General features: G+C 50.9%; 1 protein-coding gene across 3 annotated transcripts; it reads left to right on the top strand.

Annotated features, from left to right (window-relative positions):
- The first annotated feature begins 1,644 nt into the window (after positions 1-1,644).
- Positions 1,645-27,110, top strand: PKM (pyruvate kinase M1/2). Of its 3 annotated transcripts, none has more exons than XM_019735955.2 (11): positions 1,645-1,853; positions 12,109-12,275; positions 12,844-12,935; positions 17,119-17,250; positions 17,694-17,880; positions 18,465-18,735; positions 19,235-19,385; positions 19,616-19,768; positions 22,740-22,906; positions 25,489-25,670; positions 26,369-27,110. In XM_019735955.2, exons 2-11 carry the CDS (start codon positions 12,122-12,124, stop codon positions 26,473-26,475), a joined length of 1,596 nt encoding a protein of 531 aa, XP_019591514.1. In that variant the 5' UTR covers positions 1,645-1,853; positions 12,109-12,121; the 3' UTR covers positions 26,476-27,110. The 3 variants fall into 3 exon arrangements, 2 of the variants coding, with proteins under 2 accessions (XP_019591514.1, XP_019591515.1); XR_012494859.1 differs by having other exon boundaries at positions 1,716-1,853; positions 22,740-23,474; XM_019735956.2 differs by lacking the exon at positions 22,740-22,906 and adding an exon at positions 23,308-23,474 and having other exon boundaries at positions 1,716-1,853.
- Positions 27,111-27,277: the final 167 nt, after the last annotated feature.

Here is a 27,277-nt window from a genome sequence, read left to right as displayed (position 1 = left end):
TTTACAAGGAACTGGACTCACACATTATAGTATACAATCATAGGGACTAATGAGTGGAATTGGAACTCAGATATGATGGAATCTACCTAAGCTTTCTTCTATACTATGCTGCTTTTCAGCAAAAGACAGCACTTTAAACTCAATGTGACAAATGTGCACTATGCATCTAATGTGAGCAGGATATGCTGGATTTGTCTCTGCCCGTTTCATGGACAGCATTTTATAACTGCTGACCAACATCTGTCACTGAAGGGCAATAGTTTGCCACCAACTCATCAGTTTAATAGCTGTGCATTTCAATTTTGGGAATATATCTCGATTTAGAACTTTAAAACACAACATAGTACAGCATTGGCCTGAGCATTCCCCCCCTCCCCCTGTTGTCCTCCCCTGTACTTAGCTCATTCTTAGCTCAGGGGCCTTGTAAGGGCCGATCATGCCATTCCTTTTTCTCTGGGTAGGTTGGAATGTCATTATCCCTGGTGGGGTATGGCCCGTTTTCTTCTCAACAACTTCATGTGCTCTCCCATGAACAAGCATTTACTTCCTGTCTACGACTAAGGAGACCAGAAAAGGCTCACAGAAGAAATGAAATATTTAATCTCAAACAGAAATTTACTTTTAGGCTGTCACTTTCTCCTCCCAGCTTATCTGGGCTAGAGGAAATCATAATGAAGACCCGTGATTCAGCTGCCGGCAGGGTGTCTGCCCGAGCAGGTCACACCCATTGGTCTCATTTTCCAGGAAACGGACAGATCCTAAAAGAACAGCCTTCACGATTTTTAATGAAGTAACATTGTATCTGCTCTCAAAACTTGGCTGAATGAAGGCGAGGGTTAATAGCTGTTTCATTGATTACTGTTTTCACTGGTTGTGGCTAATTACTGAGAAATTGAAAAATGCCTTGGAGAAAAATACTGGTTTAAATACACAAGGTTGAAAACAGAAGTGCTGACTCCTGCAAAAATAATGGGCCTTCACGTTCTGAGTATTTCTTGACGGTCTGCATTAATAGTAATACTTTCTATTCGCTATTTCCAGGCACTTGCTCTGCAGGATTCCAGCCCCTACTACAGTATTCCCATGGCCCCAACGTGTCCTTCCTTGTTCTAGCCCTAAGAACAAAGGCCTCGCACTCCCGCTCCAAGCACCTCCGCCCTCCCTAGTTCGCCCTATCCCCACTCCCGGCCCGACCTCCAACCATCCCACGAAATCTCCATCCTCCCCACCTTCTGATCCCACCTCGTGCTCCCCAACCTCCTGTTCGGCCCAGTCCCCGAGGTGTGCGCCGGGGCGGGCACCCGTAGGGGTGGGGAGTCGCGGGGCGGCGCTGGAGGAATGCTACCCCAGGACCCATAAATCTGGGCACCGCCCGAATAAGCCAGGGCAGCTGGGGTGGCCTGGGCCGAGGGTCAGGAGTACAGCGTTCCAAGTTGGCGGCAACAGGTGGACTAGGCGCCCGGGGGTCTGGGAGGAAAGGACTCCGAGGTTCCGAGGGCGGGTCTTGCCGCCTCCTCGCTTCCCCATTGGCCTCCACAGAGTGCGAGGATCGGTTTTATGTACCGTATCCTTCCGCCACGGAATGTAGTCCTTCCCAAAGGGCAACCTAACTATCTGTTCCGGCGCCGCCGCACTTCCTACAGCAGAGACTGCACCCCTCGAAGACGCAGGGGGCGGGCCGGGCGAGCGGGGAGCCAGGATTGGGTGGGGGGCGGGGCGGCGGAGGGATTGCGGCGGCCCTGTAGTCGGGATAACCTTGAGGCTGAGGCATTCGACTGCACGCAGAAGCGACCGCGCAGAGCCTTCTGACCTCTCCGCAGTGTACCCGCAGCCCGAGCGAGACCACACCGGAGGTGAGCTGGAGGGAGACAGGCTGAGCCATCCGTCCTCACCTGGGCTCCATCGCCCGGCTAGTGCGGAATCTGGCCGGTCTGCGCATACAGGGCACCCATTCCGGGGCGGCGCGCGATCCTGGGCATCTTGTACCCGGTTGGGGTCGGGAGAGAAGAGAAAGAAGCTGCTCGCGCCTAGGGCCTGCTCTTCAAGGCCCCCAGCTCTTGTTTCTTCCAAAGTCAGATGACTCAGCCAGACCCTCTCCTGCCTCGATCCCTACCCCAATTTTGGTGCGATCCTCGCCTCCCTTCCCACATGCCCTCCGAACCTCCTTTCCTCTCCTCTCTCCCCCCGGCTCCCTCGCTCGCTTCCTCCCCTTGCCCCTTAATACTGTTCCATTCGCCCTTCGTCTTCACCTGCCCGTGCCTCCTCATTCTGATGCTTTTCTTGTAACCTCCACGTTCCTCCACCATTCAGGTTCCCAGTGCCCACCTCGTGCCGCCCGCTACCCCATTCATGCGCTTGTTCCGCCCCTCCCCCCCACTCCGGTCACGTCCGCTCCTCCGCATCCTTCTCCGCGCGCTGCGGCCCTCGCCCCTCCCAGTCACGTTCACGCCCCCTCCCCCGCCCATCTGGTCTCGTCCCGCTGCTTCCCCGCCCCCCAGCTCGTGTCCCCCGTCTCCATCACGGCTCTAGTCTCCGACTCCTGGAACCTGTGTCTGGGGTCACCGACGAAGGGCAGTGGTCTGCGGGCCGGCAGAGCTGGGTCGGGTGCGGCGCGGGATGCAGCGGTGGCCCGGGTTACGTAACCCTGGACCTTTCCAGCTGCAGGGAAAGAAAGGGTGGTTGCACCTGGGTGCTCCAGATTCGATGCGGTGACCCAGGCGCTGCGCTCGCTCCGGGAGCGTCGCAGGGCTCCATCCCGCCGCGGCGGAACTGCACGTAGCAGCCGGCGCCCGGGACCGGCCCCGCCCCGCCGGACGACTGGCCTGCCGACCCGTTACCGCCCAGCCTCACCTCGGGCTTGGCCAGCCGTCCGTACGGCACGGAGGCCTCCTCGCCTCTGCTTCACGTTGCTTCACAGATGCGCCCAGATTGTAGAACGCGGAGGCCACGGGGTGGGTGGGAGCAGGTGTGGGTAGCGGACAAATAGGTCGGGTGGTTGGTGCCACGAACCACCTCCACTCAATAAAAACTGTTCAGAAGCTGTTTGCGGGGAGGGGGATGGAGACCCGGATGACTACACCGGTCATTGCCCACAGAGCTCACAGTCTCATTAGAGAATGAGAACATAGCGGTAGAAGTTATCACTGGTTAGTGCGGTGAGGCAGGTACGCCCTTCCTGCTTGAGGAGGGGTTGGTGACAGGAGGCCTCACAAGATGGCATCACACAGGGTTTGAAGAAGCGGGAAAGCACCTGCAGTCTGAAGGTTATTTAAAGGTACCCTTGGCTTCTTGTCCGTGTGCTTTAAACCCAGGACATCGATCCCCTGCTATGTGAGTCTGATAGGTGACGTCGGTGTATGGTGGAGAGAGGCATTGGGAGGTTGTCAACAGGCGTTTAGAATGAGGTTTGACTCATACTGACACGAGTGATGGAGGGACTTCAGCCCCCGGGGCCTGTTTGCCATGTGTAAACAGTAACATTTTCCTCATGCTTGTTGAAAGGATTTGTCTCTATGCACACATCGAGGTGTATGTATGTTGTAGTGTCTCATCTCTGGCGAGATGTCCAGAAGAAATACCTCTAAATGTGTTCTTTTAGTCACTGAGTACAATTAACAGGTAACTGAGCAGGAAGGTTAATCTTCATGCCATCCCCAAACACATTCTCACAGTTCCTTTTTGGGAGGCAGGCTCTAAATACCAGACATCTCCTGGAAACCAGTTCCCTCAGGGATCTTGGTACAGTGTTTACAAAGTAACTAATAATGTGACTTTGTAACTCCATTTACACCACATCTGAGAATGGGGACCTCTAGACAAAGGAAGGGGAGGGCATTTCAATCTTTGGTGTTTGGCTATAAGTGGAAACAGACTTGCAACCCCAAGACTGAAATCTTCCCTACCCACCAGCTGGCTTCTAGGATTCGCTCAGCCAGCTGGTAAGTGTGAAGTTAGGACTGGAGGCAGGGGGCACTAACCCCCTATTGGCTGTGCTGAGGGTGAGGCCCCTCCCTAGGGGAACAGCATTGTTAGCAAATAATTTGCCCTCTGGTTGTTTGAGGATGGTGCTGGGAATGCAGTGGGGCTGTTCTGAGGGGCTGGTAACCCATCACCAGGTCTGTGGGAAGGATGACTGAACCTCTCAACCTATCTGCTTTTGAGAGAATCCTCTTCATCAGGTGAGTGGGAAACGTGTAATCTTTGCAGGTGTAAAAAGTCCCCTTTCAGTGAGTCAAATAACAAAGCATGTATTTCCCGCAGTTAAAAATGTCTCAACTAAGTGAAAAATGGTTGGTACAGGTCCCCAGGCTCTCTACTGCCCTACGAGCTGAGGTGCAGTGTGGCACAGTCCTATACCCCGGTAATGCAATCTGCGCCTTCTCAGTGGGCATGGCAGCCTCATGGGATAAGGGCTGTAGTGGATATGAATAAGGAATGAAAGAATGTCTTTGAACTCATTTCTGAGTTACTGAACTTGAGGCAAAACATATCGGTGTTAATTTCTTCCTGTCTAGTACAGCTGCTCTCATTGTAAGCACTGTATTAGAAGTAAATAATTTTAGTGTTGAATTCATAGTTTAACCAAGAGCATTATTGCATCTTTAAGAAATGTTCCCCTGGTGACTTGGCAAATTTCATGGCTGTGACTCCAAACAGAGCTAGAACCTTACGGGAATTGCTTCTGTGCCTTGAATGTTGTGACATCAATGTGGAGTCACAGGAAAAGCAATTTTCATTTCTTAACGCTGTTTTATTTCTTAATGCTGAGGCAATGGAAGAAATGAGGAAACGGCTGTGAGCAGGAAGGTAGAAAAAAAGCACCTCTTGCATTACAGCCTCACGCTGCATGGGTTTTAATTTGCTTCAGCTTTCATGAAGGCATGTCAGGATGTGTTATCCTGGCCAGGAGCTAAGATTGACAACAAGGTAGGGGAAAGTGAGTCCTACTGGACATTAGCGTTATTCCTGAATTGTTCTGAGTGTCCGCAGTCAAATCCCAGGTAACTGGTACACCACAAGAATGAGTTGCCCACGGGAGCTGAGCTTTCTTGCAACCTTGTAGGGAATCTTATGAGAAGTGTAGGTGATTTATTTGGTGAAAGGTCTTATGGGACCTTTCTTTCGCTATAAGCATCAGCTTCTGGTATGGATAGGAATAGAGTGAAATGAAGCCCTTTCTTAATACCACCATGCTTTTTGGGAATGTCCATGTTTTCCTGAGAGCCAGCATTCGACTAGATAAACGAATAGTCTGATTCTCTGGGCTTTGTCAAAGAAGCTGTTTTGGGAAAGGTGAGCCCGAGTGGGTGATCGGTGCTGTGCAGCCGCTGCTAGGCCTTTTGGCCTCCTCCTATGTCTGCTCAGCTGAAAAGGGGAGGTTGTCTGGGCCACCGAGCAGTGCCGCCCCACCCCTGCAGTGGTTTGTGCCAGTCTGCACGTAGGAGAGCCGGGCTGCAATACCTCTGGTGGCCTCTGAGACTCCGCTCCCCCACTTGTGACCTCAGGCAAAGCTCCTGAGGAGCTCTAAGCCTCTTTCCTGATGCCAGCAAGCTGCGTTTGGAAGTCAGGCAGGGACTGTGGTGGGGGAGAGTCCAGGACCCTCTGTGATAGGCCTGTGGTCACTGATGCAGCCCGCAGGATTCTCTGAAAGGAGCCCATCCCTTCCAAACGCCTTTAAACAACCTACAGACAGATCCTGTTTGTTTAACTTCAGACGACGGGTGTCTCCCCTGTCAGGTGATGGGTTAGCTGAGCCAGTCATGTTATGAGAAAAAACCATGTGCATTCTGGAAGAGCCGTGGAGCTTTGATCTAGTAAACGGAGGTAGAGACCTGCTCACCAGTGTCCCTTTTTTCTTACGACTTCAAAGTGCAGATTCACAAAGGTCACCCATCAGATGCAAACGTTTTAAACTTGGCCAGGATCAAGTGTTGGCAAAGAGGTGGGAGGCGAGCACTGACGTTACTGCTTGGTTGTAAATGGATGTACACGCTTGGGAGAGCAATGTAGCAATATTTAGTAAAGTAGAAAATAAGCATAGCCTATGACCCGGGAATTCCATGTCTGGATTTACAGAAGCTCACACCTGCACAAGGAGACGTGTACTAGGAGAGCATTGAAAATTGGGGGAAAAGTGATTTAATGGGGCGGGGGAGGGGGTGGCCAACCCTTACAGAATACATAAATGGTCTGGTTGTGCAGCAGACGGTGTGGCAGTTCATATGAATTAACTAGATCTATATGTATCAGCGGGATAGATCTTAAATGTACTGAATGGATGTTTTAGGACACTTTAGAAAACAACTAAAAAAAAAAAGAAAACAACTAAGTATACCATAGGGTTCAGTATAAATACGGACACACTTAAATGAACTGGAAGGCTACAAAATTCCTGATGGGTGTTGGGTGTCAAAGTTCTTGAAGGGGTGTGGAAGGGCTGAAGGTCTGGGGGTGGAGAAAAAATAAACTGTAAAAATTGTACTTTTTTAAAAAAAAGTCTGAAAAAAATATCTGCCTGAATGTTGATGGTCAGTTCTGGGTGGTGGAAATACAGATGTTAATATTTCTTTTTTTAATTCAAAACAAAAGAGAGGCAAACCTGTGAAGGAGACCCGTCAAACTAACTAGGTCAGTGCTCTGGATGAGCTGGCACTGCCCTCCCCCCCTCCATCCCCCCTTCTCTTCCTCCAACTGTGATGCAGGGCGGCTCCTCCTTTAAATGCTGAGCCAAAGCCTCACTTTGCTGAGACCACCATCCAGCCTGCTTGCACCTGACTTGGAAGGACCCTAAACCAGGGTTCCAGGCCCCTTGCTGCCTCCAGAGTATGAATATCATGCCCAGAAGCACCGCCTCGTTATTTTAAGCTTAGTAAAGAGGCACCACCACAAAAGCTTCCTCCAGACTTCCTCCTTCAGGCTGAAACCAGTTCTCTGCTCTGAGCATCTACCGTCAAACCAGGAAGTCTTTGGCATCTGAGGACATGGAGGTTTCTCTGAGTTGGCACTTCCTGCCCTGGAGTTGACTGGTCCTTTTTTGGGGGGGTGGGTAGGCCCATTCAGTATCAGCTTTGTGTCCTATTCCGCACTCTAGTTTGAAACAGGACCTTAGACTCCTGCTTGTAAGGCATAAGTCACTTAGCTGTAGCCTTGAAGAAATAAAAGTGCACGGGAATTTTAGTTGAACGTACAGATGGGCTCGTTTTGTTTTGTGTTACCAGGTAAACTGACTTTGCTTTCTGTTACGGGGCCTGCTGAAGGTGGAGTGGACATCTCAGCTAAAAGTTGCTTATCCTCCTGTTCCCTGCTCCGTATGCCAATACACCATTGTCATTAACAGGACATCAGAATGCAGCCATTCCCTCCAGACCCTGCCCGGTTCTGTGGCTGGCCCAGCACATGCTTGGATCTTGTTTTGATCATAGAGGAGGCCAGTCTTTGAAATTCTATTTCCCTGCTCCACCATCTTGGAAGAGAGCGCCTAGGAAGCAGGCTGGCCTGAGTGCCTTGTCACGCATATTATGATGCAAACTTTCTAATGGATACTGACCTTCTGAAGATTTGGGAATTGAAAGGCCTTCAGGCTGGCTTGGGGACTGAAGTAGCAAATTGATGTCAGAGCAAGGAATACAATTGTGGGCATCAGGTGCCATCATTATTGGGTTAGTCTGTGTGGTGAGGTTACCATCAGCACAAAATCGATACAGAGAGCTCGTTAAAAATTGTTTTGTGCCCATACAGGCCCGTAGGCCAGGCTGGTTTACTAGGGCAGAATGATCTGGGCCTTTGTGAAAGTATTGGTGGAGTGAAGCGTGAATCTTTCCCAGAACAGCATGCCAACAGTACTGGCTCTAAAAGTGACATGTCGGGTATTTTTCATGAGTCCCCTCACCTCCCACTGGTTTCTGAAGAGAGGTGCAACAGAAACTATAGTTTTAGAGAAGCAGGAGCCCTTGAGAAAGGAAAGGTGGGAATGGGTGCACCTGGAGCTGAGCTGTGACGCCTGTCGGCCACACTGAGGCTCTGATGGTGTCTCGTTTCTCACAGAGGAGAAATGGCTCTGAGGAAGATGCTCCTGCAGGGGCTCAGGCTCGAGAATAAGGCTCCTGGACCTGGGCACAGTGTTTTCCGCCGGCAGTGGATACGCCGAGCTTGCTCTGCTGGCCGGAGGTTGGCTCTGCATGTCTGTGCCTCCCGAGGAGGAGGATGCAGTCGTGAGTCAGACTGGCATGGGCTGGGCTGCATGTCCTGGCTGGCACTGTCCAAACGGCTAGCCTGAGGGAGGGGAGCTCTTCCAGAGACCCGCCCTGAACCTCCAGGGCTGAGCCTGCTGTGCTGGGCCGGCAAGGGAGTGTCCGGAGGGTGTTTTAGGCAGAACTCTAGGTAGGTGGTTGGCGGCATGGGCAGCTTATACGCAGGAAGAGAGACTCGTGGAAGACCTGGGAGACGGCAGGAGAGACTGGTTGATGACACAGGGATGAAACATGGGGTCTCAGGTTTGGAGGGCTTGAAGGACTTACTGAGACCATGTAGGGGTCTGGATCGACTTGCTGACAAGCTGCTTTTTCTTTTCTTTTTTTTAACAAATGTTATTGGGGACTATTGGGGAACAGTGTGTTTCTCCAGGGCCCATCAGCTCCAAGTAGTTGTCCTTCAACCTAATTGTGGAGGGCGCAGCTCAGCTCCGAGTCCAGTTGCCATTTTTAGTCTTCAGTTGCAGGGGGCGCAGCCCACCATCCCATGCGGGAATCGAACCAGCAACCCTGTTGAGAGCTCGCACTCTAACCAACTGAGCTATCCGGCCACCTCAGAAGCATGCTTTTGATTGCGTGTATGTATTTCCACTCATATGCCAAACATTCTCACTTGTGATTTCCATACTTAACAGCCTGGGTGAACACAGCATCAGAGCTTGTAAACCTCAGAATTAACTCGACATGGTGAAATAGGGTTAGTGCTTGAGCCCAATATAATTAATTGTATCTGCTGATAGCATCTCCTGGTCCTGGAGGCAGCTCTTATGTACCAAAACACCTTTGTTGCAAAAATTTTCCTGTGAAGCCCGAGGACAGGCTAAATAGGGAAAAAAAGTGCTGGATTGGGGCACATAACTAAGAGGTTTTAGGCACCAAATTGTCCTCTGGACTGTCTTATTCATTTGTTCATTGCGTTGAGGTTGAATGCATCAAGGTTGACTTCTTAAGCCATTGAAACTCCAGATGTGACCTAGGTCCTAAGACGTGTTACCATCTCACCTCTGCCTGTTTAGAGAGCATTCCCGAAGTACATAGAGCTGCTTATTGGAACTGGGAGCTTCACATTGGTTTTGATTTCAACACTTTTACCAGGATGCTTGTAAATGTATCATTTTTTGGAAAGAGGTGTATTTGTAATTTTTTCTTATAAAAATATTTCATATCAGTAAAGAAGAAAAAAATTTGCTGTAATCTTACTACCCAGGTAACATGTTACTATTTTAGTAGATAGCCTTCCAGTCTTTTATGTATGTTTAATTTAGTGTCCCTTCCACCTGAAAGGGGCAGGGATCAGATTCTTATATAGCATAGTGAAATGTTAGTGAGCCGCAGGTTTAGAGAGACTAGACGGGAAGCAGTCTTTGGGTGCTAGGGAAGGGGATGAAGCATCGGACAGGAGCCAGTAAGAACTCACTTTTACCTGCAAATTTTTTGGACCAGTTTCTTGGTATTTCCTTGGGAGGCCTCTGTGTTTTTCTTTGTAACACAGCTTAATCTCTGGAAACAGCTACCGCCTGGATACCTGGTTTTTAAGGCAACTTTTCAATACCCCAAAGAGCTTTAGTTACACTCAGCTCTTACTTGAATCCTTGTACAGCTCTGCAGGAAAAAGCTTACTCAGCTCCGAGCAGTCTTTGCAAGTGGGGCCAAGGAGCCACCCTGAGCCAAAAAAGCACTATGTCACCGGAAGCCCAAGCCCAGAGAACACAAGGTATGACCCAATAATCAGTGGCCTCAGCCAGGTCTTTGCAAGGGGACCCTAATGTCTCAGGTCTAGTCAAGAACCAGCTGATGCTTTTTGAGAAGAGGGGGGTTTGTTTCCACTACCCACTTATTCAGGTCTTACTTGGCTCACACCACGGTCCTGGGATTGGGCGGCGCTCTCTCCACCTGGAGGCCACAGCAAGGCCTTAGTGTCCCAGTTGGCATCGTGTGCCACCGAGTACCACCTCCTCGGGAATGTTCCCCTAACAGCCAGACTTACCTAAACCCGGCTGGGTGCTCTGCGGGAATGCAAGAAGCCCTGCCCCAACTGTGAGTGCAGTTAAAGGGACCCTGGCTGCCGAGGCCACCCTGCCAGTGATTCAGAAGTTCTCAGATTTGGGGAGTGGGGACTGGAGGTACAACTCTGATTCTGACAGAGAGACATTAAGATACACTGAAAGTATCATTCAGCCGACACCGGAATCCCTCCAAGTGCTGGGTGCTAAGAGATCCAGAACCAAATAGGTCACGGAGGAGAGGGTGGCCGTCATTTGGGGAATGCACATTGGAAGGGACTGTGCACTTGCCATGTGGAGTAGTGAGGCGGTATCTTGTTTCCCCATTTTAAAGTTTCAGATTCTGTAGTCGAGGACTTGTAGCCATCCTTGTCAGTAGCTGGCAGGAATTTTGCTCACACCTGGTCACCGAGCTTTTTGGGCTCTTATCAGACTTCTTGAAGATGATAGATGGATTTAAATGCATGCTTACTCGAGCCACCCAGAGAGGCCACAAATCGGGTGGAGGAGGAGGAGAAGGAGTCAGGGTTTTATGATTTGGAGCCCCAAGATTTAGTAGGAGGTGGGACAGTGCTAAAGCGAGGTTTGTCCCTGAGCCTGGGCTGCAGCATTTAGGCTCAAGTGTTTTAGAAGGAATGGCCCTTGGTCCGAGAACTTGAGGAAAAGGGACAGCCTTCTGAGGAGGAGTGTCAAGTTTTTGCTCACACCTTGACCTGACAGTTTTTCAGAGCGCTGGCCAGAAGCTTCTTACTTCTTTGTCTCAAATCAGCGATCTAACCGGCTGAGTGAGTTTAGTTGTAAGTCAGTAAAGAAGAAAAGTAAAGGTCAGGACAGTTGTCAGGATTGTGACCCGGGCTGGTTAATTACCTGGAACGGATGGTCTTTGTCACTGGGGGTGGTGTGCTTGTCAGACTTAGAAAGGGAATCGGAATGCTGCATCGGAAAAGCAGTTAGGGGAAAGATTCCACAACTAACCTTAATCTTGTGTTGCAAATGAAGTTGGAATAATTTTAGAATCAGACCTGTGCCGTTGTGGTCATCCTTGGTTTTATGCACCGTGCTTTGCACATGCTGAAGTCCTGACCAAAAAAGCAGGTGTGTTTTAGGTACAGATTCCTGGGATGAAATATTTTGCATTCAGGGTTTTGTTGGACTTTGCTTCCTGTCCAAGGACTGGTTTTTATTGCCTATCAGTGGGCTGGGACCTACTCGGGCCTAGGGTGAGTCGAGGAATGAATTTGTGTGGTGCTTTGAGTTAGTGAAAACCTGGCATTCCGGACCTCGGAGGCCTGTGTGTCTTCACTTACTAGGACATCACTTGGGGTTTGGGTGGGATTGTTCAGGGGCAATATGGGTGCCCCATTCACTCCACAGCAGGTGTTTGTAGCTTTGGGACAACTTTTCTTACAAAGATCTGGATTTACTGAAGTTCTAAATTGGGAGTCAGTTGTTTGTATCACTGGAAGATGGTTACAGCTTCCTTTTGAGAAAATGACTTCGGTGCATGTAAATTGATGTTATTTATAGGATTAGCTGGAAAGCTGCTGTCAAGGTAGAAATCAGCCCAATTCATTGTGAGGGAGGTCTGCTTACAGTGGATGCCTGGGAAGAACATGTATTGGGTACGAGGTTTTAACTTATTCGTTAAGGTCCTTCTCTCGCTCACGGCCCCGTGAGCCCTTTGCCTGCCCTGAGGAGCACCCACATAGCCCAAGCATGCGGGGCTCCCCAAGGCTTGTGCACAGAGCGTGCTTACTGAGTTCACATGTGAGCAGGAAACAGTCTCCTGTGCCAAGCGGTGTCTTCACCACGGGGCTCCGCAGGCTGATCACTGTCTTCATTTCCCCCGGACGCAGGACCTCAGGAGCCATGGCGAAGCCTCACAGTGATGTCGGGACCGCTTTCATTCAGACGCAGCAGCTGCACGCGGCCGTGGCCGACACGTTCCTGGAGCACATGTGCCGTCTGGACATCGACTCGCCGCCCATCACCGCCCGCAACACTGGCATCATCTGCACCATCGGTGAGTGGCTGTGCCCTGGCCCCCGGCAGGGGCTTCACGTGCCAGTGGACTGTGTCCTGCTTAAAATACTAAACAGGCGCAGCAGAGTGGGTACTGAGGAAGATTCTACACAGATTCTTACGGGAACTTAGGTCCGAGGAAATGGCAATAGAGAATCAGTTTTGCTTTCTGTTGTTTGCTAAAGGCTGAATTTAGAGGGTGTGTTCCTTAGCACATCCTTCTAGGAGCATCTCACAGACCTAGGAAAGATCTTTTTAACATGCGCTGTGCAACCAAGAGTCTATGGTGGGACGTGTGGCTGGGCTTCCGAGAGAATGAAGAGGGTCTGATCAGGTCTTACCTAGGCTTTTCTGGTGACATGGAGCCTGTAGAATTTGAAAGAAATAGAAGTTTTCTCTAAAGTGGGCCAGCAAATAATAGCCATGTATATGGCTTTTGAAAGAATTTTGAGCTGTTTAATGAAGGAAAAGTTTAGGGAAAAAAGTGAAATATCAAGAGTTCCTTAAACTTAAAGTGTTAATCGTTCTTTGACTAATTAACACTTAGGGCTTGAAAACTTTTTCACCAGGCCCAGCTTCCCGATCAGTGGAGATGTTGAAGGAGATGATTAAGTCTGGGATGAATGTGGCTCGTCTGAACTTCTCTCATGGAACTCACGAGGTGAGCCCCGGCTGGCCCGTTTGGCCGCTGGGATGGCTTGTAGGAAACGGGTGTGTGCAGCCATAGTGGACCAGGCCGGAAAGAGTGGGGTTTGCAGCCAATGGGAAGGTGGCCTTCACTAGCCTCTCCCTGCTCTCCTTTCCCTCGCTTACTATTTCAGCTGGCTAAGTCTCCTTCAGCAAAGAAGACCTTCTTGGTTCCCCCACATGCCTGTGCTACCATTAGCCCCACAAGTTACAGTGGAAGGGTTCTCCTGGAAACCCCTCAAAGCCACGAGGTGTCCTGGCCTCAGGGTTTGCTTGACACGCCGACCCCTGGGTTTCTGTAGCTGCTTATATTGCAGCGATGAATCAAAAGATCGCCCTGCAGATTGATTCTGGCCTATTCTAGACCCAAGATAACTGGGTAGGCCCAGGAGAAGGGTTTCCCCTGTGGCGAGTTAAGGACTGAGTTCAATGTACTAACACTCTGGCATTTAATAGCCCTCTTCATCAGCATTGTGTTCCCAGCCTCTCTCTTCCCAGGGGTGCTGGAACGTTAAGATAAAGCCAACACTCCCCCAGGAGCTGGGTAGGAATCTATTAGTGCTGGGGCCATTTACCAGCTGACTTGACCTGCGGACAGAGGCCTCACCCAGGGACCAGGTGGCAGCTGTTGGGAAGTCCTCCGTTCCTATTTTGTTCCCAAGTTCAGAACAAACTCATTTTGAGGACTTTGGGGGCTCCCTGAGGGATAGTGCCTTTTCAAAACCGTCAGGCTCAACCCCAGGTCCTGGGATTTCACACTGGCATTGATGGAGGAGGAGCAGATGAGGCAAATGTCCCCACTGTTGACTCTGTATTCTGATCAGAATAAAGAAGTGCTGCCCTGTACGGGCAGGTGGCAAAGGGTTGCCCTCTGGCATTTGGAAGTTGGTGTTTAGACTAAAAATAAAGCCTCAGGAAGTGCAGTCCAAGAGGTGAATTCCTCCTTTCTGGAAACATGACTCTTCATAAGTTCCCTAACCCATTTTCCATAAACAGCCTATGGCCTGGCGGATGACCAGCCACCAAATGTCATGGGGGCCTGATCAAGTTCAGAGGAACTGCTCAGCAGGCGCCTCAGGCAGGTTCAGACACGTCCGTAATTTTCCAAAGGCAGAGGGGTCCTCAGCAGGAGTCGCCAGGAATTACCGCAGTGTTAGCTTAGCCCAAAGAGCAAGCCAAAGACATCACTCAAGATGGGTTCACTATTGATCCCTGCTGCTGGAGTGTGCCACAGTCTCCTGTGTGCAGGGGAAGGAGCAGGAATAGACTAAGAAGCTGACCTTTAACGAGGCTTTATCTTCTCTTCCATCCAGTAAAGTAACACCGCACAGCTCTGAAATGGCAGGGGAAGGACATGTGGTGTCTGCTGCACCTGATGGGGGATTTGGGTCTTTTTAAACTACAGACACATTGGGAGATAATCTGTGCTTTAACTCGTATTCCCAGGTTAGACTTGGGGTTGAAAAAAACAAAAAAAACCCAAGTCCCTCTGCTGGGTTTATTTTGAGGTTTTTGCCCAGGATGAGGTTGCCCCTAGGATCTGGCTTTTGGAAGCTGATCTGAAATTGCTCTAATATTATATAATGTGATGTTACAGTTTGACTGTGTGTCAGGACTCTTAACCAGTATCTGGGACATACTTTTACAGCTCTTGACAATCTTAAACACTCTTCTACGGGAATCACTGACATTGCTTCTCGCCCTCACTCTGGCAGAGGAGCATCCACTGCCGGTGTCTGATCCTTTGCCAGCTTCACCGCAGCGTTCCTAGCCCCCCTTTGTCAGTTCAACGGGCAAGATGTGTTTTTACTGCACGTGTAGTCCCGTTGTGTCATGTTGGCCAGAAACACTGACTGACCAAAGTGAGAACCTCCCACAAGGGCAGCATTGACTGGTGACGTCCAACAAGACCGGGATAGTGGAAGACTTCAGTACACCTCCCAGAAATGTACCAAAAGATGACTATAATAGAGAGGATTTGAGTAATAGAATACTTACTAAGCTAACTGGGATGTTTATACTATTTTATGTCTCCAAGACTAAAAATGCATGTTTATTTAAAACGCTAAAGTTTCAAAAATATATTGAGCCACAAAAAAACCTCAAGTTTCACAAAGTAGAAATTATATAGACCATATTCTCTGACTTAACCTTTATGGAAATTGAGAACAAAGTCTAACCTAGTAATCAGAAAACGTAAATGCAATTGTCAGAAAGCAAGAGTGAAAGTAAATGAAATAAATACATGTTTAACTCAAAACACTAGGGGAACAAAACTTAAAATAATCTTAAAAGGGTAAAGGAAAGGAATTGATTTAAAAGCATATTCAACAAATTAAGCCAAGAGTTAGTTGGTTCTTTGGGGACCAAAAAAAAAAAAAAAACCAAAACAATAAAACAGAAACTACTGGCAAGCCTGGTCAAGACAAGGACGCGATATAAAGATTGAGTAGAAAAGGGGGATATTTCCTATACGTTAGAAGAGTTTAAGTCATAAAAAGATCTACACCTTAATTCCTTTAAACTGAAATGAAATTGAATATTGTCTAAGAAGTAGAAAATGTTAATAAACTAATAGCTTAAGAAAATGAAAAAGTGACTAGAAGATCTACCTCCACTTAGCACACCAGGCCCAAATGATTTTGATGGCTGAATTATGTCTCTCCATCAAGGAAGAGTTAAATCTTTTGTTACTCTGATTCCAGTGCCTAGAAAAGTATAGAAATCTTCCCCATGTTTTCTTTGCAACCAACATACCCTGATCGGTAGGTACTAAGATGAGACGAGGACAGTACCAAAACCAGACGTGTTAGTACCAGAGGTTAGTACACTAGACCAGACTCACTAGAAAGATGCAGAAAGCATGAATAAAATTTAAAAGTCCAAATCCAGCCATGTATTAAAGTCATGACCCAGGACCAAGTAAATTTTGTATCCTAGGAACACGCAGTTCACACTGGGATTAAGTAGTGTGGTTGCTGTAAATAAGATGATAATAATAGGTAGCATTTATTAAATAATTACTATGTGCCCTTTTCTGCTCTGATTACTTCATAGATTCTTTTGCTCACATCAACTCTGAGGAAAAGGCATTTGACAGTATTCAACACCCAGTCCTTTAAACTATTTCTATGTTCTATTCTGTACGATTTTTATTGCAAATCAGCAGTAGAAAGAAATTTTCATAACTTACAGTAAGAACCTCTACCTCAATAAAACAAGCAATGGTCCTCTTTATAGAGTATGCCTGAATTACGACCTGGAGACCCAGCCGTAAGCTTCAGGCAACGCCATGCGTGGAGATGAAGCTCTGGCTCAGCTGCCCCTCCAGCCTCCTTGCAGGTGCTGTTCTGGACAGGAACAGTGAAAGGACAAGGCCCACAACGCCAAACTGGGTGCTTCTGTTATCAGCAATGTCATATTGATTACACTGTTTAAGAACTTTTGACATCTTGTCCTTAAGTTAACAGTAATGGCAAATGGAAAAAGAGGGTTTAAAAGAGAAGATTGTAGTCAAGATTTGTGGCAAGTGAGAAATAGCAATGGGCAATTAGTTCAGAGAAAGGTATACTCCCATCTTTCCCTATTCCACTTCTGTCTAATCACTCTAGAAAGTAATTGTGAAAACAGGCCTGCATGACCTTAGCAAGGGAGGTCCCTGTTTGTTTAGCTTCGGCCACTGTTAGCTTAAGTAAATAACCTTGAGTTTGAATTGTAGCTGGAATCAATAGAGAAAAGGCTCAGAATTACCAGATCCATCAGCATCTGACACTGATTGCCAGACCAGTATCACCGAAACACAAGCCTGCGCCTTTCATTCCTGTTGTCTGCTGTATTTAATGAGTCCTGGGGAAAAGGGAACAGCTGAAGGGACACAGACTTCTGTCTTTTCTGTTGAGATGTGTTTACACTCATACCTTTACTGGTTTTTGGTGGCAGTACTCTAAACAGTTTCTCAGATTTGCCGTCAGAGTGTGTTAGTGCTATGGCAGGAGTGGGTGGAGCCGAGGAAGTTGAAACAAGCAGGTAGAGTGCTCAGTGCATGGACGGCGCTGAGACTGGAGGGTGGTGGTGGTCTTTCCTGAGTGGCCGCTTCAGCTCCAGCACTAGGTCCTCGTGTATGGGAGGGCGCTTACCATCTTCCCTCCTTTCCCCAGTACCATGCAGACACCATCAAGAATGTGCGCGCAGCAACAGAAAGCTTTGCTTCTGACCCCATTCTCTATCGGCCGGTTGCTGTGGCCCTGGACACTAAAGGACCTGAGATCCGAACTGGGCTCATCAAGGGCGTGAGTATTCGGAGAGAAGCAAGAAGGAAGGTGCACGAGCCCCAGAGGCGAATTCAGCAATCTCTGCCCTGCTTGAAGCCACATTCCTCAGAGTTTAGGTCTATCAACAAGGGTCTTAGTCATCAGTGTAAAAAATGTTGATTTAATCTGCTTTACTAAGAAAAAATACCACACAGGAATCTTTTTCACTCTAAACTACTTTCAAATCTCTCTACCTTTGGGGAGAAATTGGTCTCCTTTCCCGAATCATTTAAATAGCTTACCTAAAACATTGTAGGGTTTTCTTGGGTTATTTCCTTGAATTATACTAAGTTAAACGATATGATCATTTATTCCCAAAGGACAAGGCTTTATTACCTCCAGCTGAGGGCTGAGTGTTACTCCCTGGAGGCAAGCGCTTCTCTTCTGCAGTTTGGACGCATGGCTTTCTGTCTTGTTTGCAGAGTGGCACGGCGGAGGTGGAGCTGAAAAAAGGCGCCACTCTCAAGATCACTCTGGATAATGCCTACATGGAAAAGTGTGACGAGAACAACCTGTGGCTGGACTACAAGAACATTTGCAAGGTGGTGGAAGTGGGCAGCAAGATCTATGTGGACGATGGGCTTATTTCCCTGCAGGTGAAGCAGAAAGGTATGTCTACAACCGGCTCCCGGCTCTCAATTTCCTGGACACCAGGAAGAGAGGAAGCTTGTTTAGCTGGCAGCAAGATTGAGTTTATTCTCAGGAATTCCTTTTATATCTCCTATCCTCAAAAACAGATTTCAGTCCTGCTTAATGGTGCTCTTGGGGAGCATATGAGAAGATTTCTTCACACCCAGCCTCAGTACTTGGGTTTTCCGCTTCCTTCCTCCATCCCTCAGTAGGATACGAGTATGTTCAGGACTCCAGTGTGTCTGGGAAGGATAACTCATATTTCTATAAGTGCCAGGTGTTATTCTAAGCATTCCACATGATCACTTATTTACATTTTAAAACAACCTAGGAGTAGGTGTTATCCCTATTTAACAAGTGAAGAAACAGGCACAGAGAGTTTAATTGACTTGCCAAGGTCACACAGTTGGTGGGGTGGGATTTGACCTGGCAGCATGGCTGCAGCTGCCTCACACAGTTCACTGTAGTGAGGAGGGAGGCAACGGCGTCCTGCCGCTTCCCTTCCTGCCAAGAACATGTGCCCTCATCGCTCTGCACCCCCCCACCTACTCCATCTCACACAGGTGCTGACTTCCTGGTGACAGAGGTGGAGAACGGTGGCACCTTGGGCAGCAAGAAGGGTGTGAACCTCCCCGGGGCTGCCGTGGACCTGCCTGCCGTGTCAGAAAAGGACATCCAGGACCTGAAGTTCGGGGTGGAGCAGGACGTAGATATGGTGTTCGCGTCTTTCATCCGCAAGGCAGCCGATGTGCACGAAGTCAGGAAGGTCCTGGGAGAAAAAGGAAAGAACATCAAGATAATCAGCAAAATTGAGAATCACGAGGGAGTTCGGAGGTGAGCGTCCCCAGCGCCTGCCCAGCTCTGTGCTCTTGCCTTCAACAAGTTGGAGGGGGTGGCCTCAGGGAGCAGCCCTCGGGTGTCCTTGGCTGGAAGAGGCCATGACCTTTGTGTTGGGAGCTGTCAGCAGGCCTCAGATTCCTTTTCTGCCAGGAAAGTGTTGACTGGCGAGGATATGGCAGACACCTCAGGAGGGGCCTCATAGGAGGCAGGTGGAGAAGAAATGGGCCTGTGGGACTTGAGAGGAGACCTCACCTTCTCCCCAGTGCAGTATCCATCCTAGTGCTAAAGAAACTCAGCAGGCTGAACCGGGCCCCTTTGGGGGACTGAGGAGGCTGGCACACCCCATCACCTCTGTGCACCCATGGTGACATCATGGTGATAGCATCCTGTCCTTGCAGCAGGACAGCCAAGGCAGAATCCCAGGAAGAGTTCCTTGGCATCACTGTACGGGGGACCCTGTTCCCATAACCTGTCTTTCCACCTTCTCTGTCAGGTTTGATGAGATCCTGGAAGCCAGCGATGGGATCATGGTGGCCCGTGGTGATCTAGGCATTGAGATTCCTGCAGAAAAGGTCTTCCTTGCTCAGAAGATGATGATCGGGCGCTGCAACCGAGCGGGGAAGCCTGTCATCTGTGCCACGCAGGCATGTGCCCCGCCTCACGCACAGGAGCTTGATCGGGAGACTTAGAGGCTGCCTGGTTTCTTCCCATGGACCTCCCTCCATATATCACACACAGACACACACACACACACACACACACTCACACTCATTTTCCTCCTTGCACCTACACAAAGCCGTACTCTGCTCATACATACCGTCCGTCTCTAAAGACAGCCCAGGCCACGCCTCACTGATGCTCTGTCCCCTTCCAGATGCTGGAGAGCATGATCAAGAAGCCCCGTCCCACCCGGGCTGAGGGCAGCGACGTAGCCAATGCAGTTCTGGACGGAGCCGACTGCATCATGCTGTCTGGAGAGACGGCCAAGGGGGATTACCCGCTGGAGGCCGTGCGCATGCAGCACCTGGTGAGTCCATGGGCCCGTCCCCTGGCTCGGGCTGGGCTGGAGGCCGCGCTGGCTCAGCCACACCTCGGCTTCTGCACCCACACCTTTCATCATTGTCCAGGTCACGAGAATGAGGAGCTGTTTGCCGTGGGGTGGGGGTGTGTCTTTTGTTTTTTCTGCTCTGCCTTCCCTGCCCACACTCCCTCTCCTATTTCCTCCTGTTCTGGGGGCGTCCTCCTCCATCCGATGTAGCCTAATCCACTTCTGGCTCCCTCCCTTGGCTCAAGTACTGGTTTACTTGTACCTCCTCCTCTGGGTAGTCCAGAGGATCTTTGTCCTACTCTGGAGAAAAGCCGAGGGCTCCTGCTCCCGGCCATCCTGTTAGTTGGGCTTCCATTTGGCCTCCCCATCTGCCCACCGACAGGTGCCTCCCCCACAGGGATGTCGGCCTGCACTGGAGGCTGACGCCTGCCCTGGGTTGCCTGAGCTGGCTTTGCATGGTGCCTGCAGCAGGACCTGTCGTGCTGTGCTGTGCACTCGTCCCAGACTAAAAAGTGCGGTTTAAGTCACAGGGGACAGGTCCACAAATAGAGACTGGTGGGAGGGTGGCGGATCCTGGCTGGCCCTGGTCTGAGAACATCCGGAGGAGTCTGTAGGTGGCGCTTCTTTCTCCTCACGGAGCTACGGAGCCAGCTTCTCAAAGCTCTTGCGCTCGGCCATGTCCCAGTGCCTGGCTGCTCTCTGGGGCTTGAGGCTCAGTTCCTCTGCCCTGTCTGCTCCTGCTCCCGAGATGACGGAAGCGTTCATGGGAGGATCAGCTTGTCAGGGTTACACCTGGGAAAACGAGGGCCACAAACGAGCTTCCCCACAGTAGCCCTGGGTCAGTGTTTATAATGCGTAGCGCAGTGAACTTGTCTCTTACCCGAAAATGGTTTCTCTAACCTTCCTGTTCCCTTTCAGTCAGCAAAGGACAGCATGCCCTTTATGTGACACCCTCTCCCCTGCAGTCCCCCAAATTTAGAACAGCCCCCCAAAAAGAACCTCTAGACTAGATATCTTTTCTCCTTTCTTCTCTCTGTCCAATTATTCGGCTTAAATGGTTTCTAGAGAAGATACGTCATTTATCATTGAACACCTTTTCAGTGGTGAACTGACGTCTTGACTAAAGATGTGTTCTGGGCTGCCCTCAGCATCCTTCATGGATTTTCTCATAATGAAGTTGGTAGAGACCAGTCCCATCCTGGGGTGACTGTACCCTGGCCCTGGCAGATGTACCACCCTGTTGGTGAGACGACTTGCTGTTGTCATGCCCAGTACCCTGAGCTCACTCTCACCATGGCCCCAGTGGTGGGAACGTCCTGTCTCTCCCAGGAGACCGTTGGCCTTGAACCAGTCACCTCTAGAGTGGCTGCTGGTACATTTATGGGTCTCCCCACATGTCCCCTCAGGTGGGAGGGTGGCCCTGACGTGATTTACTGAACCAGGAAGATGGGGGACTTGAATGTACCTGTGGGCAAATCGCAGCCTCTCAGAGCCTGTGTAAAGTGAATTCAGTGGGGTACGTTTACTTACAGACCGCTGTTACTGAATGTCTGCTAAGTCCCTCTGTAGATTGCGGTCATCTTCAGCGCCTCTGTGAGATAGAGGTCGCCCCAGTTTCTAGGTGAGGGGACATGATAATAAAGCCTGAGGTTAGCTCAGACCTGCTGGGCTTTGTCCTGAACATAGCAGGAGATCCGCTGGGTCTCCCTGTGGGGCCGGGGCTGGGGTCGGAGACTGAGGAGCCGGTTCTGGGCTCTCACTTCTGCTTCCGTGTTTTCATGCCCCAGACTTGCCTATAGCAGACGGACACCTTAGCTGTAGGGCTGGGATGGCATGGTCCTGCTCAGAAGATAAGTACGGGGTCCAGCCTTCTCCTCTCTCTGTCCCTAGTTAACCTGGCTGGCAGCTTCTCTTAACGGCTCTCTGCTGTCTTAACTGCGGTCAGTGTCCCTAACGAAGGGCTAGGCAGGGCCAGGTAGGATCCAGTTCCTGTTCCAGTCCTGTTGCCTTGCCGTTGGGCTGCACGCATTCCATTCTTGCAGAAAGAAACCCTTTAACCTAGTAAGTCCTGCCTCATGTCTGCTAATACTGTCCTCTTAATGAGATGATGTCACTGATTCTTCCCTCATCCATCATTCCCCTAAGATGCTGGTAATTGCGATGTCATTCTCTAAAGCTTAAATTTTCTTTCTATTAATAATTCCTGGTGTTATCTGAGCAGGTGGTCTGTAAATAACTCAGTGGCTTTCCCATGACTTTCAATCATTGATTTTAATCAGATGTCTTGTTAAACTTACCTGCATGCCTCCACCGGCATCTGTCTCCACATGGCTGTTCCGTGTACCCTTGAAAGTTGGCCAGTTTTCCACCCTCCTGCTTTGAATGCAGTTTAGCCACATGGCTTTGGCTTTGTCTGACCCCAGCTTTCCAGTGCTGCTCAGTGCATTTCCATGGAGGGCCTTTGGAAAGGCTTATAGCAGCCCTGTGCCTGAAGCCAAGCCAAGCACTCCGTGAGTGCATGGGGGCAGACAGCCATGTGAGGGCGGGGGCCTGTTCCTTCCTGTAAGCTGTGTCACGAGGCAGCGTGGCCAAGTCCTGCCAGGGAGTGGCACGGGCCCCGCCTAGGCATGTTTCCATGCTAAGGTGCTAGAGCCTGCCGCCATATTGTCTCCCTCCACCCCACCCCCAATTACAGTCTGTCCATAATGGAAGAACCAGTTTCCCCTCTGTTGGGGGAGAATCAGCAGCACTGATGCTGGAAATTCTCCCCACATCCCTGAGCAGCCTTGTGTCACCCTGCCTCTTTGCATCTGCCTGAAGGACAGATTTAGCCAATTAACCTAAGGTTACCTTCTCTGATTAATTCCCCATTCTGTCTTTCCATGTTGTTGTCTCTTGTTTTTTTCCCTCCTTCTTCCCTCTTTGCCTCCCTTCCCCCTGCACCTTACAGATAGCTCGTGAGGCGGAGGCAGCCATGTTCCACCGCCAGCTGTTTGAAGAACTTGTGCGAGGCTCAAGTCACTCCACAGACCTCATGGAGGCCATGGCCATGGGCAGCGTGCAGGCTTCTTATAAGTGTTTAGCGGCAGCTTTGATAGTTCTGACGGAGTCTGGCAGGTAGGGCCCTGAGGGCAGGTAACTCTGTAGGATAACCAGCCTCTTACTCCAGCTGCTCGGAAGACAGCCAGGGGCCAGCCCTGCACCTGAGGCCTGGCCTCAGCCTCTTCTCTCATCTTCCAGGAGCCAGCCAGGGAGCTCAGGGCAGGGCAGGGCCAGAGGGTCCTTCAGCTCGGTAGGCACATGTGGTGTCACAGGTACCTGGTGAAGGACTGGTTCCAGTGAGTCTTGACCTTGCTCAGCTCAGAACCTCAGTGATTGGGCTCCTCTTGGCCTTCGCAGTCAGGGACACGTTCCTCACCAGCTGTCTGTGCGACCCCTCCCCTCGCTCTCCATTGTGACACAGCTCTGACAGCCCTGTCCCCCCCTGTCGTCCCTCTGGACGGATGTTGCTCCCCTAGATTGCCCGTGAGGCAGAGGCCGCCATCTACCACTTGCAATTATTTGAGGAGCTTCGCCGCCTGGCGCCTATTACCAGTGACCCCACAGAAGCCGCCGCCGTGGGCGCCGTGGAGGCCTCCTTCAAGTGCTGCAGTGGGGCCATAATCGTCCTCACCAAGTCGGGCAGGTAGGAGTGGCAGCAGCCCTGGGAATGCCCTGCTCAGTGGCACCTTCCCCTGGGGGCTCCTGGGAGCAGTGCACTGAGCGCTGCTCAGATGGCGCTGAGCCAAGGTAAGACCCTGCCTGCCGCTGGACCCTGCAGGGAAGGAGCCCCTCAGCCCCCAGGCCAGGACCCAGAAATAAGTGGAGTCCCGTCCCTGGGCCCAAAGGACTCCAGGCAGGGGGAGCGTGTGGAGCCAAAGCACGTGTACACCTTCAGGATGAACCAGAGATTTCACTGCGTAACTACAGATAAACTGACTGCTGGGTATTTCAAAGCTGGTCCTTAAAATAGTAAAAGACCACCAGCTTTGCTTACTCTGGTTACTGTGTGCTCTTTAAAGGCTCAGTTTGGGAAATTAGTTCTGTTCACTGATGTGCTCTGTGGTTGGTGCACACGTCCCTGTCTGTGCTTGAGCCCCCAAGACGAGTGGGTTCTGGCCCAGGAAAGGTCACTGGTGCCGTGCAGCCGAGCTGAGGCCTGTGTTCAGCCGTGGACTTGGGATCCTTTCCTAGTCCTGGACATTGAGTTATCATCCTTCACTCCCAGTGTGGGGTGTGCTCCTCTCCCTGTCCACAGGGTGGCGGGGCTTTCCTGGAAGAGGAGCAGCAGGTGGGGCTGCCCAGACGCAGCTCTGTGCAGAGGCCCTCAGCGGAGTGCTCAGGATAAGGCGCTCTGGCCGTCAGGGCTGACCTTTATGGAAACGTCCCGGCTGTGCTGTCTCCCTATTTTTAGCTCAGATCTTCTGGGATTTCACTCGCAGCCTGTCCTGACTTCAGCAGTTGCTTCCCTCTGAAAACCATGTATGAAGGCCTGGCCTTAAGCAGGGCATTCTCAGCTGTGACGTGGCTTAAGTTTCCTTGACACCTGTTGAGTGTCCTCATAGATTGCCTTCTGGGGTATAGTCTCCTGCACGCTCTTCCCCAACTCCCGAGACACATCTGCAACTACAAGTATATGTGTCAGTGTTCAAGGAAGCATTTGGCACTGGGGCTTCAAAAGGGTCCCCTACCTTCCAGAGGAGCCTTCACAGGCAGAGCCCCCACACTAACACTTTGGTCTCCTCGCCTTGCCTCCTGGGTAGCAGCCAGATTGCTAAGCCTGCCTCACTTAGATTCTCAGGTTTGACTTGGTCTCTGGAACTCAGTCAGTTGCTGGGACTTTTCAGGGACCTGGGGTCTACATGGGGTGGGGAAAGGGCCCAGCAGTAGGGAAGGCTTGGGTTGTAGATTTCCAGGGGGGCTGGTAGGCTCTGTCCCTGTTCTTGGCAGATGTTGAGTCAGGTGCTATTCACATGCTGCTTGGCTTGTAGTTCTTACTGTGTTCCCCGAAAATAAGACCTAGCCGGACAATGAGCTCTACTGCGTCTTTTGGAGCAAAAATTAATATAAGACCTGGTATATGATTTATGATATGATATGGTATGTGATATACTATAAGACCCATCTTACAGTAAAATAAGATCGGGTCTTATATTAATTTTTGCTCCAAAAGATGCATTAGAGCTGATTGTCCGGCTAGGTCTTATTTTTGGGGAATCATAGTAGCAGCAAGGGAAGTGGGTGCTAGTGAGGTTGGGCCAGGGTTGCCTCCGGTGGCCAGAATGAAGAAGTTCAGAGAGGGGTTCTGCCAGCTCTGGGCCATGTGGGGAAAGGGGTGAGACACACCAGGCTGGGTCAGTAGGATCCTGGGGCCCTGACCTGTGAGGAAGGGTGGAGGGCAAATGGGTCGCATAGCTATGAAGGAAAGTGACGTGCTATGGAGGATACAGGAAGAAGGACTGCCCCAGCTGTAGGAGGCAGCTCCCCACTCCCACAAGAACCCAGGGAGCAGGTGCTGAAATGAGGTGGCCAGAGCCTCAGGCTAGCATAGTGAGTTGGGTTAGAGGGTAAACGGTTGCTGAGGCCCCTGGGGGGCTTCCTGGGAGGCTCCCGGGACACTGTTGAATGGTCTCTTCTGCCTGTCCCCTACCCCTTCTCAGGTCTGCTCACCAGGTGGCCAGGTACCGCCCCCGTGCCCCTATCATTGCTGTGACCCGGAATCACCAGACGGCTCGCCAGGCCCACCTGTACCGGGGCATCTTCCCTGTGGTGTGTAAGGACCCAGTGCAGGAGGCCTGGGCCGAGGACGTGGACCTCCGGGTGAACTTGGCCATGAATGTTGGTGCGTGGCTGGGAGCAAGGACTAGAGTCTGCAGGGTGGGGGTGCTTGAGCCCCAGGCTCTCTGGGACCCTCTGGAAAGGGGACCCTCTTAGGGTGCGGGAGCCCTGGCTGCCCTCACTGGGAATGTTCTCTGACACCTCCATCCCCTTCTCTGAAGTCTGTGCTGAGCCCCGGGGGAAGGAGGTCCTTTGAGTTGTGGGGCTCAGCAGCCTAGTTCCTCTCCTCACTCATCCAGTCTAGAGCCCAAAGCAAAGGATCCTGGACAACCAGGGTTGTCCATTCTCCAGCATCTGCTCGTTACTGCGGTGTTTCTTTAATAAAATTAGCCAGAGAGCGCTCTTGCACTGTGGGGTGGCACACACAGATTATGTACTGATGTGGCCTTTATCCTTATAAGTGTAGGATGCCATGGGATGAGAGGAAGCAGCTGGTTCTGACCTTGGGCAAGGCTCTCCACCCTCCAGAGTATAAACTAATGATGTCCAAAGGTCCATGCCAACTCTGCCATCTGAGCGATATGGAAAATCTCAGGGCCTCCCTCGTCCCCTTTGCCTAGGCTGTGATGCTGGCGCCACCGTGTGGTGTAAGGAAGTAATGGTCAGCCGGTCCTGCATGCTGTCTCTGGCTGTGGGGCAATGTCCCTTGTTCACACCTGCCTGACTTGGCATTTACTCACCCACCTCCCTCTCTTTCTCCAGGCAAGGCCCGAGGCTTCTTCAAGAAGGGAGATGTGGTCATTGTGCTGACCGGCTGGCGCCCTGGCTCCGGCTTCACCAACACCATGCGTGTAGTACCTGTGCCGTGATGGGCCCCAGAGCCCCTCCTCCAGCCCCATCTGTCCCATCCCCTCCCCCCAACCCCTCCATTAGGCCAGCAATGCTTGTAGTGCTCACGTGGGGGCTGTAGTGTGGCACTAGTGGGGTGGGACACCAGGGAAGATTAATGCCTCTGAAATATGGCTATTTTTAAGACCCTGCTCACTGAAGTATCCCTGAGCCAGGCTGCCCATCTCAAGGCCCCACCCAAGCAAGAGAGAAGCAGGGGTGCCGGACTGGAGGCTCCAGACCTTAACACAGATGGCAACAGCTCCTGCTTCTCCTCCTTTGTGCACTCCGTTCAGTTCCTGTAGAAATGGATATTCAGAGAACCCTGAAGCCTGGGCTGGGGTCAGGAAACAGCCAACAGGAGAGGGGCCTTCGGGCCTGGGGCAGTGGTTCCAGTTTCCGCCCACTGGCCCTGGCCTTCACTTGCTGCTCCAGCCCCCTCAACCTGCCCTGCTCCCACCTTGATGTGCACTATGCACTTGTGTTCCTGCACTCCACTCAGCTGTCGCTGCAGACAGACACTCCATCCTCCACCTTGGTTTACCCACTCCTGCAGCCACCTCCAGGCCTGTTGCTATAGAGCCTACCTGTATGTCAATAAACAGCAGCTGAAGCACCTGTTGCCTCTCTTTTCTGATGGGGGGTGGTGAGCCCTGCCTTCTGATAGGCAAGAGCCTCGTGGCTCCTGGTGGGGGCTCCCAAGTAACAGCTCGGGCTACCTGCCATCTTGTCTATCTCCAGGGTGCAGAGGTGCTGGGAAAGCAGTAGCTGACTATCTTGAGA

This window comes from Rhinolophus sinicus, linkage group LG03 (genome assembly GCF_036562045.2).
Source record: "Rhinolophus sinicus isolate RSC01 linkage group LG03, ASM3656204v1, whole genome shotgun sequence".
Lineage (NCBI taxonomy): Eukaryota > Metazoa > Chordata > Mammalia > Chiroptera > Rhinolophidae > Rhinolophus > Rhinolophus sinicus.
The sequence above is the reverse complement of the archived record's forward strand: the minus strand, read 5'-3'. Positions and strand labels throughout refer to the sequence as shown.